Genomic DNA, 12,111 nt, shown 5'->3' with positions numbered 1-12,111 from the left:
CTGCCACCGCCATGGGGTTGATTGGAGTTGGTTTGGGAGTACCATTGAAGAAGACAATAAAAATTGTTTGTATTGACATCGCGTGCGGTTCTTTTTTGTAGCTAAATTGTAGATTTATCCAGAGTTAAACCAATTCCCAGCACAAAATGGAAGATAGCGGCATAGATAGCGAGGATAGGCAGTCGAATATCTATGAGGATGGGGCCTCAGGCCTGCTGGTAAGTAGCGAACTCGAAACAATGCAAATTCTCATGGCCAAAGTCACTGCAGAAAACGGCCAGCGGAGCGCCCAAACATATGTCCGATCTGGAGTTCGAGGTGGCGTTCAGGGGTGCCGGCAAGGTGTATGCCCCCACGACCATAGAAATCGATGAGGAGGAGGAGGCACGTGGCGGACATGAGCGCAGCGAGCCACCAAACACCTGCCGCATACTGCAACGCAAACTGGAGCTGAAGGTCGAGCGTGCCAGGCGCAATTACACGCAGTTCCAGGAAGAGCAGGTGGGTGCACCAGCACATTAAACATATAAAGCTATATATGTATATCTATAGCAGTGTGCTTGTATACCCCAGACAACCAAGACACAGTCGTCCACTCTGATCCCGATCAATCGATTGCCCATTCCCGGGGAGCCGGAGCACAAGCCGCTGGTCGATTACAAGTCTGAGAGCAGCGACGACGCCGAGGAGATATCCTTCTTTCCCGCCCAACTGAAGCGGGCCAAGCGTCGCCAGCAGGCGAACCACGAACTAACCGATACTTTTAGCATACAGGAAATGACCATTGACTCGGATCTGGAGTCGGACGACAGTGCCGGTACGCAGAATCTCGAGCTCCTGTTGCCCTCCATGAAGACGACTATTTTGGATAAGTTTAGGAACTGCTTCGGCTGCTGGCGGCGAAGGTAATGCCAGGAGCAGCGGCATATCAGTCGGTTATCAGTCAGGCACAAATCACGTTATTGACAGGCACAGGCACTAGAAATACTATACGCGTACGAGTATATACTACTTGATAAACTCCATTGCCATTGCTACAGAGCTGTAAACATAGATTTATTTGGCAATAGTATAAATGATTCGATAAATAATAATCAATATCAACAAAATCCAACATCAGTCTTTCAATCTGTATCTAAATCCTATCTATATACAAAGCTCTCTTAAAGATCCGTGTTCAGGGTGAGGCATACGCCCTGCAATATCCAGTGACTCAAATCCTCGGAGGTGGCCAAATTGGCCTCAAAGACCAGGCCCACGCCCATAGCATTTCTGCGCATGGATGTGGTATAAACAGGAGCCAGGAATGTGTTCTGTAAAATAAGGGAAAACATAGTTCAGTATCAACGAAAGTTCTAGTAAAACTCCCATCTTTAAAATACATTTTTCATCCCCGGCTAAAAGTAAAGCTTCCGGGCATTTAAAATCAGAAACAATTAGCACAGCAGATGCCCCATTAGTCGGGGTGGAAACGGAAGCTGCTGCTAATTTAGTGGGATGCATTTAAACAAATATCAGCGTGGAAACGCCCAGGGTGCCGTCCCGTCCCTCGCCCAGGCATGTGTATGTAGATACAAGCGCACATTAGTACTTGTCACTGGCAGACGGCGTCGAACCCAGGATCTCCAGGCAACTATCCGGCTATCCAGCTATCCGGCTAACCACCCACCCACCATCTCCTTAACCGTACGATACAGACCTGTAGCTTGAGACGATGCGCCTCGATGGGTTCCACAGCCAAAATGGCCAGCTCCTCGACCAGAACCTTGGGATGGGAACGCGCCAGCTGATTAGTCGACATGTCAAAGCGTGCGCCCTCGATGTACAACCCATGCACAAAGCAGCCCTGCAAAAAGTTCAACGATTAAAATGCAAACAGAATTCTTAATTACGGAATTAGTGCCCTCTCTCGGACCGGAACCAGAACCAGCATAGGGACACAGGCAGCGGCACTGGCACTGGCACCGGCAGTGGCACCGGACAGTTTGGTCATCGTTTTGCATTTAGAGCGATAGATGGATAGATAGAAAAAGAGGTGGTAGATGCCACTTACCGTTGCGGGACGCTCCTCGACGTCGTCGGGGTCTGCATACTGGGTAACATAGGTAAAGAGCGTCGAGCGATCCAATGGCCAGGCGTTTTTGCGACAGGCAATCTGCAAAGGCGATAGAAATACGAGTGCGTTCGTTCATTGTCCATGACCCCCGACTCACCTGCACCAGGGCCGTCAGATAGCTCTGCGGGATGTGGAGCCCAGACAGCCACATGACCAAGGGCTCGCCCGATATCGACCAATACTTGTACTGGACGGACCGTTGCTGCAGAGAGAGAGAAAGAGCTGATTAGTGGACACGAACCAGGAACTTGATTGATTCAGCGCTAAGCTGATTAATGAGCTACGCTACAGCGAATGTCACGACTATGGAACGGAGGAGCATTGGAGGACTCACCCGCAAGTGTTCTAGCCAGCTGGCCAACTGTTTGCATGTGGCCGGCGCCAGGGAGCTCCAGGATGTTGGCAGCAGGCCATTGAACAACGAGTTGGCAATGTTGTCCAGCACATTGTCCATGCCGATTTCACCAGCAATGGCCTGCGGAGAGCATGCAATTAAATTAAAAAGCGGCTCACAATGGCACACACAGCGGCACATGTGTGGGCGTGACTCGGGCTCGAGTTCATTTGCATTTGTAAATTTATTTTGGCAGCACAATGCAGCCATGGCTTAGGATCTGTCGTTTGCTTGGTCCTTAGCCAAGTTGGCAAATGGCAAATGCATAAACAGAATGCACAACAAAACAAGCCTGAAGGATTTATGTGTGGCGTCTATTGACAGTTTTGGCCAGAACCAGAACCAGAGCCAGAGCCGGAAAGACAATCTCTTAATAGTAGTTACCTTGCGGAGCAGCTCCAGCGTTTTCTTGATGCGAATCACCAGCAGATTAAAGCGATCCAGCTCCTGCAGCAGGACCACACCGGTGGGGGAGAGACTCATTTGGATCTGTTTGCGAATGCGCCACGTCTCAAAGGCCGGTGGCAGTTTCTTCAGTATCCCGGCGGCCACCATGTCGATGAAGTCGTCACGGCTGATGCCGCCCGAACCCTCGCCTGCATGGGGCAAACACAGAAACAGAGACGACCAAGACAGCCAAAAGAGAGAGAGGAGTAAGTAAGGATTGTGGCAGTGGTAGAGTAAAGTGGCAGGAGAAGGGCGAGAAAAAACCTTTGTAATGTATGCAGAGGCTGTGGTTTTTCCGTTTTCCTTTTTTATGTACATTTATCTTATGCTTTCTGTATTGGTATTTTTTTCGGACGAGTATTTTATTAATTTTCCTTTTTATCTGGCTTGTGTTGGCACCCCGATAGAACGTTTTTTATGCTCTGCTTTATTTTTTGTTAAAGTGTCAATTAGCAAATACTAAAGCTCATGAATATGCAAATTATGGCCATTTTTCTGTGAGCTACTCGATGGAATATCGAGCGTATTGGCGAGGCGAAGGCACATCAAATGAATCTGAACTGAGTTTTCGACTTGGAAAAATGACCTTTTCTATGAAGTTTTTTGGGATATTCGAAGCTTCTTTTAAATGGGACTAAACTGAGTTTGCAGCTATGTTTTATTAATTAGGGTTTTACGGGGGTTGCAGACCGAATCTATAATTTATCTGTTAATTGTTTGATATGTCCGGGAATCTTTCCTAAATGCGATTGAAATGGGTTCCCATCTATTGCTTGTCAATAGGCTTTCGCTGATTTGTATCTACATATCTATAGATAAGTATTTCCATCGCAATTATTTGTAGCACTTTTAAAATTCGCAGTGGCCGAACAGCATTGGGTCCATTGGTACTTGGCCATATCTCCGCGAATTGAAATAAAATTGTTCAACTCGATTTTTAATCAGTGAAAATATTTGCCCTTATTATTATTATTTTTATTTAAACTTCAGTGGCGGTGGATGGGCTGGGTGAGTAAGGAATTCATTCGACTTGTGGGTGGCGGGTTGGGGGTTGGGGTCTGTTGTTTACGCGGAATACTTTACCGGCATTGACTTCGCTGGGTGTCCACTTGGTCACTTCGTGTGTGCGAATATATTTAAAAGAGTTTTCGAAATTGTATATACAGTTATTTACAGGTCCATACATATATGCATGAGTTGGTGCATGTGCATTGTGTGTATGTCTGTGCAGGGTAGCAAATAAACGCATGTGTGGGTGGGGTGGGGTGTGGTGTGCACTGGTAAAAGTGCACTCTGATGGCGGTTTTAACACGTTTAAGCTCGCAACGCAAAAATTATCGACTTTTGCGTGACGTTTTCGCCATTTTTTGGTGCTTCTGATGGCGGTCGGTGCGGTGAGGTTTGAACTCGATTCGCTGCGATTTGTGGGCACTGAATGAAAGTGAGTGGATGTGTGTCCGCTGTCCTGCCCTCCAATCTGACCCATCGTGTGTGTGTGTATGTGTGTGTGTCCTGAATGTGTCGGAGGGCATGTCTGCGATTGTGTGTGCATCTATTTTAATTTTTAATGTGTGCATTGCTGTTGTGTGCTTGCAATAATGGCGCATGCAATAAAGTTAATTGCAAAACCGCAACTAATTAATTAAATTAAATTAAAAATTCAGCATGCCAAAAATACAACATTGCAGAGCAAAGCCAGGGCACGCGGCAGCGTCAGCGGCAACGGCAACGGCATGCGAATAAAAATCAACAACAAGATAAAATGTAATAAACGGCTGACAATTGGCACACGTTGCATGCAAATTGAACCATTTACCAGGGCCCTGGCCTGCTCTGCACTGTCCTGCCCTGGCCCCGGCCATACGTAAACGCATATCTATATTACATTATTATCATTTTTTCACCCACACCCGAGCACTGATCAAATTATCAATGCACGGGTATTCCCCCAGAGCTAGACCACAGAGATATGCCTTCAATGCGGCTAAATGGGATACATATTCGATTCGCTTCGATTCGATTCGATTGGTCGTGTGCCACTACTCACCAGTCTGCGGCTGCAGCTCAATCAAACTGTTCCAAATGTTGCGTGCCGCCATTGTGTAATAACCGATTTCCGCGTTCGGATGCAAACCAAACACATCCGGCTTATTGACCAACGGCAGTTTGTCGATGTGCGCTGTTATCAATGCATTACATATGTAAATAGCTTCTGGCATTGGGTCCACCGACCCGAACCCTCTGTCTCGTCACTCACCTATATAGTCCTCCTTCAGTATGGTCTCATCTTCGGGCAGGCAATAGTCCACGTGTTCATCCTCATAGAAGTGGAACACTTGGAATTCGTCAAACAGAAAGTCGCCCATATACTCCCCCATATAGCAGTTGGTGATGCGCCGATCGAAATCGTCAATAACGCGACCCCCATACATGACCTCGCCAATGAGATACTTGAGACTGTTCCAGGGTATCTTATCGTCGGCACAGCGACTCAGGTAGGTGCGCAGGATTTCGGTGCAGACCTCAAAGTCTGAATCATTGAAGTCGTACGCTATGTTCCAGCCAAGTTTGTCGTATTTTCGACGCTCCTGCGGAAGTGAAGAACGGAACGGTTACGAGTATATAGATTAATTGCAGGGCCCCTCCCCCGCATCGTCACAGAGCGATCAATAACAATTTGCTGCAGGCAACGACGACTGCGAGTGCAATTGCTGCTCCATCAATTGAGAACCAGTTTCGGTGCAGTTGGGTCTGAAAAGCTTTCAGCTACTCAAAATTAAGAAATTAATAAATAAACAACTGAAGAGCACACTCAACTCAACGGACCAACTGCGCCCTGGACAATAAATTGGAGTATCTATTGGTTCACTTACTTGGACGACGGCATGGAAGAAGGCCAGGACATAGACCAGGGGACGGAATCCCCGATGGGAGCAGCTCTCGAGTCGCTCCTGACGCACTTTAAAGTACGTAGAGCGAAGATTCAGCTTCAGGCCATTGGGTGGTTCAGTGACAACTGCAGAGGAGACAAACATCTTATAGCATCAGGAACGCTGACAAATGGCTTGATCTCTCACCCTTTAGGGACTTCTGCAGTATACCAATGGGGAATGCCGGTGAGGGATCTGTGGTTATCCACAGCCTAAAGTCCGGATGCGGATTCTCGATTCTGTCCAAGTACTTTTCCAGCTCCCGCACAAATCGAATTAGCAAGTGCCCGTTCTGCAGCATCAGCCATTGGCCCTGTCGCAAGGCCGTGTCCAGCATCTTCAGGGCAGCCTTCTCCTGCCCCTGACCGAGCGATATGTGACAGAAGTTGGCCATGCCAATGATCGTGTCCGCCAGCTTGATGAGATCGTTGGTGGGATCCGATCCAGCACTCAGGATAAAGCAGACGGGCATCGTGCAGGATGTCTGCTCATAGATGGCCGAGAAGCTCACAACCGGCGGCATAATGAAGAACTCATCCATTGTCTCCACAATGTATTGATTTATGCAGCGGAAGATGCGATCCACGCGGAAGCAGCGCAAAAACACCAGTTTCTAAGGGGGCGGTAGATGGAGATTGTCGAACATTAGACATTATAATAAGTACATCAAAATGACAATGACACTGAGCTCTGCCTGACAGCTCATCATCACTCCGCGCCTTAGTTAGCCCAAAGAGCCGTGGACCCTATGCAGATGTTGCTATTGCTATTGCTATTGCCGTTGCCATCGTTGGTGTCGTTGCTGCGGTTTTCAAGCAAAACTCGAGTGCAAATTGGGCTCGCTTCAGTGCTTGACGCTGGTTTCAAGTGCGACTGCGGGCGCAAATTGCCGCTCATCTAATGGTTCGGAAAATTGATAAAATATGGTAATGCACACACACAGAGACACCATTCATATAGAGGATACCACATAGATACTGCCTGCCAGCCAGCCTGCGAGCCAACCAGCCAGGCAGGGAGACTTAGAGAGAGAGCTGGCTGACAAAAACAGGCTGCTAATAACTTGAGATGAAAATGTGCGCCAAAGTTGCAGGACGTTGCGAAAGTCGAGTAAAACTAAGCGCCCAAGAGCCCAAGTAAAGTGTGGTATGTGCGTGGGGTATGTGTCTCTGTGGGTACGGCTTGTACATAATAATCCACTAGAAACGAGCATAAAGTACGAAATCCAATAACGCTCAATGGCAACGCCAGCAGTAGCAGGAGCAGCAGGAGCAGAAGGAGGAGCGGCTTCTGGCCCGAGACCGAACCAGACCCAGGAGCCGCCACTCGAGAGCTGAAAGCATGCAAAGCGAAAGTACACAGCAGACCCAACCCGGCACTTGCCTGGAATGCATTGCAATTGATGTTGTAGTCGCCCGGACATGCCACCTCCTCAGGATTCTCCAAGTCGTACCACTGAGAACGGGCGGACGGCCACCAGAACAGTTCATGGGCATTCGGTGACGGTGACGGCGACGGCGATGGGCGATGGGCGATAAGTGCAGGCAAAATGAGCGTCGGCAACGAAACGGAAGTCAGTGAATGCCACATGCCAGTCAGAATCAGAAGCAGTTCCACAACCAGACCCAGAACCAGAACCAGTCCCATCGTCCATCCGTTGTCCAAGTTGTTGTGGTTGTTGTTGGCCATTTTATAGCATCGTCACAGCACCGAAAGGAAAGAGCAGCAGCAAAACCAACATCACGGAGCACGGAGCAGCAGGACCAGGAACAGCAATTTGATAACGGCATCGGAGTCGTAGTTGACGTTGACGTTGAAGATGATGCAGCCCCAAAAGAGAAATGTGGAAAATCGGAAAAGAAGACACAAAAAATATGGAAAACATGAAAAACATGAACATTTAGCAATCCTTTTCGTTGATATGCATTTTTGGGCATTAAAAAAGGACCATTTAAAGGCCAAATGCAGTGGCAAAACTTACCTCTTTCCATTCAGTGAGGTAGCGACCGAAATGATCCGGCAAGGAACCGAATGGCTCTGGGAAATCAAAGGCCATCTTGAGCAGATCCTCCCAGCTCTTTTCGGGCAGCCATTTGCATGGATTGCTGCGTTCACTTTTGGTCAGAGCAATGTTGCCCTTGATAAAGAAGTCCAGCTCGGTCTGCAGCAGAACTCCCTCCCGCTGCGCCAGCTTGGTGGCAATCTGGAAGGAGAAGAGCAGCTTGTGCCGCTCAAAGATGCCCGTGCAGCCGTACGAGTAGACATTCTCGGTCAGTGTTTTGATTATGTTATTCAGACGTTTGCTCAGCACCGTATCCGGCACGGCCTTGCGCAGGGAGTAGACAAACACATCGAGATAGGCGGCCAGAGCATACTGGTACATGCTGTTGACGGTGGCCATGTCGGCGAGGGCAAAGAAGAGCACCGCTCCCCGCTTCGATGTCGGTCGATAGCCATTACGGAGGATTTCGATATCGGCTGCCGTTTCCGCGGCCAGCTTAAGCTGTTGCATCACCAGGCCGGCCTTGCCCTTGGTGTTCTCCAGTGTCTCCACCAGCTCCACATTGTCCAGCATGTTGCCCGTGGAAGTGGCCAACTCACGCAGCAGCGAGTCCTCGAGCTGCTTCAGCAGCTGTTTGTTCTCGCTTGTCTGGGCAATGAGGGATTCGCGTTGCTGCTCTAGATCCGGTCGCTCTGTGCCCACGACCACGCTGAGCAGCTGATCCTCCAGGCCCGTCTGCGTCACCGTGTAGTTTATGACCAGCGCCTTGGCATACACTGCCGGATCGAACTTGGGGTTGGAGAACTTGGTGGTCAAATAAAGACGGAATCCGGGATCCCAGTCCACTTCCTTGTCGCCGAGCATCACGAACTTGCGGCCTCCCTGCACGCGGATGTTCTTCTGCAGGATATCGTCAATCACAGGATCGATGTAGTCGTCCACGTCCTCGAAGAGCACTGGCAGACCATACATTATGGCCATTTCCAGCTGCTTTAAAAAGTCGAAATCACTGAAGGACAGCACCTTGAGGTTGTGTCGGAACTCCTTCTTGCGGATCCACTGAAGAGCCTGCAGCTGGGGATCGATGCAAAGCGGGAAGCGGGAGGCGCGCATGGTGAGGATGCCGTTCTGCACGGAGAGCTCGTCCGGCGGCAGACCCTCGCTGGTCCACTGCGCGACCTCTACGTCCGTGCTGAGGTATGCGTCAATCTTGAACGGCAGAATCACGGGGATTTCCAGGGAGCAGATGTGCTCCAGCCAGTCGTCAAACACCATCGCTTTGCGGAACTCCCAGGTGAAGGCGCCCGTGTAGGCCAGGAACGAGGAGCTAATCAGACAAACGCCCACACTGTCGATCAGCTGCTGCCCCAGACTGGCCATTTCCGCGCTCCAGCGGATCAGCTCCGAGGACAACCCACTGATCAGCTTATCGGAGGCGATCAGGCGACGCTCCGCCTGCTGCATCATCTCGGTGAGGGCTTTCATCTGCTTCATGGAAATGGCATAGTTCTCGTTGAGGGCCGCCAGCTTTTCCTCAAGCTTAGTGATTTCGGCGTTCAGGTGATTGAGCAGCTTGATCTGCACTTCTTGCTCCTCCACCAGGAAGTCGACGCGCTCCTTCTTCGGCTTCACCTCGCGATACACCTCGAAGAAGCCGAGGACGGCCTTCACGAACTTCAGGAGTCCTGCTCCAGCTATGGATATCTTACCCATGTCGTCCAGGTTCTGGGTCTTCATGTGGTTCCGGCAGGCGGTGATCTGCTTCTGGGTAAGGGCCTCGCAGTCCATTTCCATCAGACCCTTCAGGAAGTTCACGTCGCTCATCATGCCCTTCGCCGACTTCCAGCTAATCTCCTTGATGCCCTTCAGAATAGCCACGCACTCGCACACAACCTGCACGGCAGCCGGGGGCGTGGCAAAGGATCGAATCTCAGTGATCTGAGCCTTTTCCAGCTCGGAGAGCGCGCGTCTGGCCTCCTCCAGAGCTGGCATAGCATCGGCCAAGATCTCCTCGGCCTCCTCTTTCTCCACGGCAATCTGTTTGCCCTTTATCTCCACCTCGACGGATTTCTCCGAGGCCTCGGCCTTCTTTGTGTTGGCCTTCACCGTCGAAGCCTCGATGGTGACCAGCATCGCCTCGCACTCCTCCGAGGCAACGGCCACGTTCTTCTTCTGCTCGGTGACAATGATCCGCAGTTCATCGATCTGCAGAGAAGCCTCTTCAATCTTCTTGATGCCCTCGCCCAGCCGTTGACGCTGTTGCGTGATGAACAGATGCTTCTCCTCTGCAAGAGATGCGGGTTATATAGTGCTCCAAAGAGTGCCCTATCGCTACTGCTACTGCTCCACTGCTTACCCAAAAGTCCCAGGTAGGTGTTGATGTAGTCCAGATAGTGTTTGGGTGTCACAAAGTTGTTGCGCCTCAGCTTCTGCAGATAGTCCTTTGAGTACTGCTGTATGGTGGTGTGCACATGAACCACATGCTCGATAATGTTGTCCCGATGGGCCGCCGGTATCATGGCATGCTCGGTGAGGAACAGCTTGGCCACCGCATACAGCGCCTGCTTGGGCCAGGGGAACACCCAATCGATGTAGGTGCTGCCAATCAGTCCGGGGAAATTGCGGCAGCGATTTCGGAGTGCTTCGCCGGCTGGGGACATGCACAGGACGACGTGAAGGTTTTCCGCACAGGTGCGCAGGAAGTAGGCCCAAACGGAGTCCCTGTGGAAGGAGCAAAGATTGAGTGGTTGGGTAACAGAAAAAGGGGTCATGCTGTTGCTCACTTGGATGCAGAGAGTCCCTCTTCTTCGGCGAATTTGCGCACTTGGTTGACAATGTTATCTTTGTCCTCGTCTGCAAACAAGGCTGGCACCTGGCCCACGGTCAGAATGTTGTTGATCAACTCCAGGAAGCCCTCCTCCGCCACCTGTGCTGCCGTGAACAAGAACACAACCTTCTTTCGCTTAACGCCCGCCAATGTATAGAGCACCTTGAGATCCTCTCGGAAGGCGGTCTCGTTGTAGCCACGCGAAATTGTGATCTCGAATACCTCACATTCGGCGGCAAAGGCGGCCAAGCGGGTGATGCATTTCTTGCCACAGCCACCGACGCCGATGAGCAAAACATGACCGCGATTCATGCGCAGCGTGCGATGCACTCGGGTCAGATGCTCCACACAGTCCTCGAACAGGACGAGGGTCATCTTCTGCTTGCGTTCGCAGTATTCCTCTAGAATCTCAATGAACAGCGACCACACCGAATCGTAGTCGAGGAGATCCTCATAGAGACGCGCCTCCGCTTCGTTGGTGAAGTTACGGAAATCGCCAAATAGTATGGGATCTCGCAGGACATAGTCCTTGAGCGACATTATCACCTGAGGGCCTTCTTCCTCCTCCTCCTCTTCGCCCTCCTCTTCGGCAGCGGCGGCATCATCCGCATAGGCCTCATACAGCAGACGGGCTTGGGCCTCTGCCTCAGCGGTGGTCGTATCAATGAATCCATGCGCCTCCTCGAACTCGGGCGGAAAACGCTCTTCCACTTCGTTGGCCAGATTACGGCGAACACCATTGATGTCCTAGGATTAGAGAAGGGGGAATGAATAAGTTCATGCTGGTTACCCATGCACAAGATTTACGTACGGGATCCGCAATCAGTCGATCGCATATTATCCGCGTAAACTCGTTGCGCCAGACCCTGATGAACTCTCTCAGATTCTTGAAACATGTCGGCTCGATCAGCAGCAGACCCGCAAAGATGCGCGACAGATCCTTCAGATTGAAGATGTAGTGGAACTTTGAGGGCGTTGGCGGCAGGTCCACAATTACCATCTGTGGGAGAGACAGAGGAGAATCGGAAGCACCCAGAGGCGACAATTAGCATTAAGCAGCGGGCCACTGCACACACAATGGACAGCCACCGAGTGGCACGAAACTAGAACCCCTTCTCCTTCCCCTTCCCTTCGCAAGAGCTGGAACGGAGGGAGGATGGGGCAACGCTACACAAATCAATTTTATCTCGACCAGCAATATGCATTCAAAATGGGCTTCCTACAAGCCCGAGGGGACATTGCCAAGTTGCTGAATTTACAGCCATTATCGAGTTGCAGCCCTGCCACAGCAGCAGCAGCAACAGCACCAGAAGCACCACCGAGCAGTAGCTGTGGCAGCATTGGGTCTGAGTAACGGCAATTCTATTCAAATAATTCATTTCACTCCATTTCGTG

At 50.5% G+C, this 12,111-nt stretch overlaps 2 protein-coding genes across 5 annotated transcripts in view; one reads left to right on the top strand and one right to left on the bottom strand.

Annotated features, from left to right (window-relative positions):
• The first annotated feature begins 50 nt into the window (after positions 1–50).
• LOC6587602 lies at positions 51–1,121 on the top strand. 4 transcript variants are annotated; one of them, XM_026995191.1, is made up of 3 exons: positions 51–218; positions 271–501; positions 556–1,121. In XM_026995191.1, exons 1-3 carry the CDS (start codon positions 147–149, stop codon positions 907–909), a joined length of 657 nt encoding a protein of 218 aa, XP_026850992.1. In that variant the 5' UTR covers positions 51–146; the 3' UTR covers positions 910–1,121. The 4 variants fall into 4 exon arrangements, with proteins under 4 accessions (XP_026850992.1, XP_026850991.1, XP_002013997.1 ...); XM_026995190.1 differs by having other exon boundaries at positions 553–1,120; XM_002013961.2 differs by having other exon boundaries at positions 574–1,114.
• Positions 1,122–1,135: 14 nt separating this feature from the next.
• The window catches only part of LOC6587230 (dynein heavy chain 10, axonemal), a 34,862-nt gene continuing 23,886 nt past the window's right edge, over positions 1,136–12,111 (bottom strand). The window contains exons 32-46 of the mRNA XM_026995193.1: positions 11,528–11,716; positions 10,673–11,463; positions 10,246–10,610; positions 7,869–10,174; positions 7,271–7,342; positions 6,035–6,500; positions 5,831–5,973; positions 5,215–5,545; positions 5,005–5,136; positions 2,895–3,106; positions 2,451–2,591; positions 2,214–2,318; positions 2,054–2,155; positions 1,700–1,846; positions 1,136–1,313 (exon numbers count right to left, since the gene is read on the bottom strand). Coding sequence (XP_026850994.1) covers positions 1,164–1,313; positions 1,700–1,846; positions 2,054–2,155; positions 2,214–2,318; positions 2,451–2,591; positions 2,895–3,106; positions 5,005–5,136; positions 5,215–5,545; positions 5,831–5,973; positions 6,035–6,500; positions 7,271–7,342; positions 7,869–10,174; positions 10,246–10,610; positions 10,673–11,463; positions 11,528–11,716 — 5,652 coding nt within the window. The 3' untranslated portion in view covers positions 1,136–1,163. The remainder of the gene's footprint in view (positions 1,314–1,699; positions 1,847–2,053; positions 2,156–2,213; positions 2,319–2,450; positions 2,592–2,894; positions 3,107–5,004; positions 5,137–5,214; positions 5,546–5,830; positions 5,974–6,034; positions 6,501–7,270; positions 7,343–7,868; positions 10,175–10,245; positions 10,611–10,672; positions 11,464–11,527; positions 11,717–12,111) is intronic.

This window comes from Drosophila persimilis, unplaced genomic scaffold (genome assembly GCF_003286085.1).
Source record: "Drosophila persimilis strain 14011-0111.01,24,50 unplaced genomic scaffold, DperRS2 tig00000000-arrow-pilon, whole genome shotgun sequence".
In the NCBI taxonomy this organism is placed as follows: Eukaryota; Metazoa; Arthropoda; class Insecta; order Diptera; family Drosophilidae; genus Drosophila; species Drosophila persimilis.
The sequence above is the reverse complement of the archived record's forward strand: the minus strand, read 5'-3'. Positions and strand labels throughout refer to the sequence as shown.

Bases quoted from the DNA above. Each gene is read 5' to 3' on its own strand.
- LOC6587602 (XM_026995190.1), top strand. From the start codon at position 147: ATGGAAGATAGCGGCATAGATAGCGAGGATAGGCAGTCGAATATCTAT. The intron at 219-270 runs GTAAGTAGCGAA...AAGTCACTGCAG, and splicing joins ATGGGGCCTCAGGCCTGCTG to AAAACGGCCAGCGGAGCGCC. The intron at 502-552 runs GTGGGTGCACCA...GTATATCTATAG, and splicing joins CGCAGTTCCAGGAAGAGCAG to CAGTGTGCTTGTATACCCCA.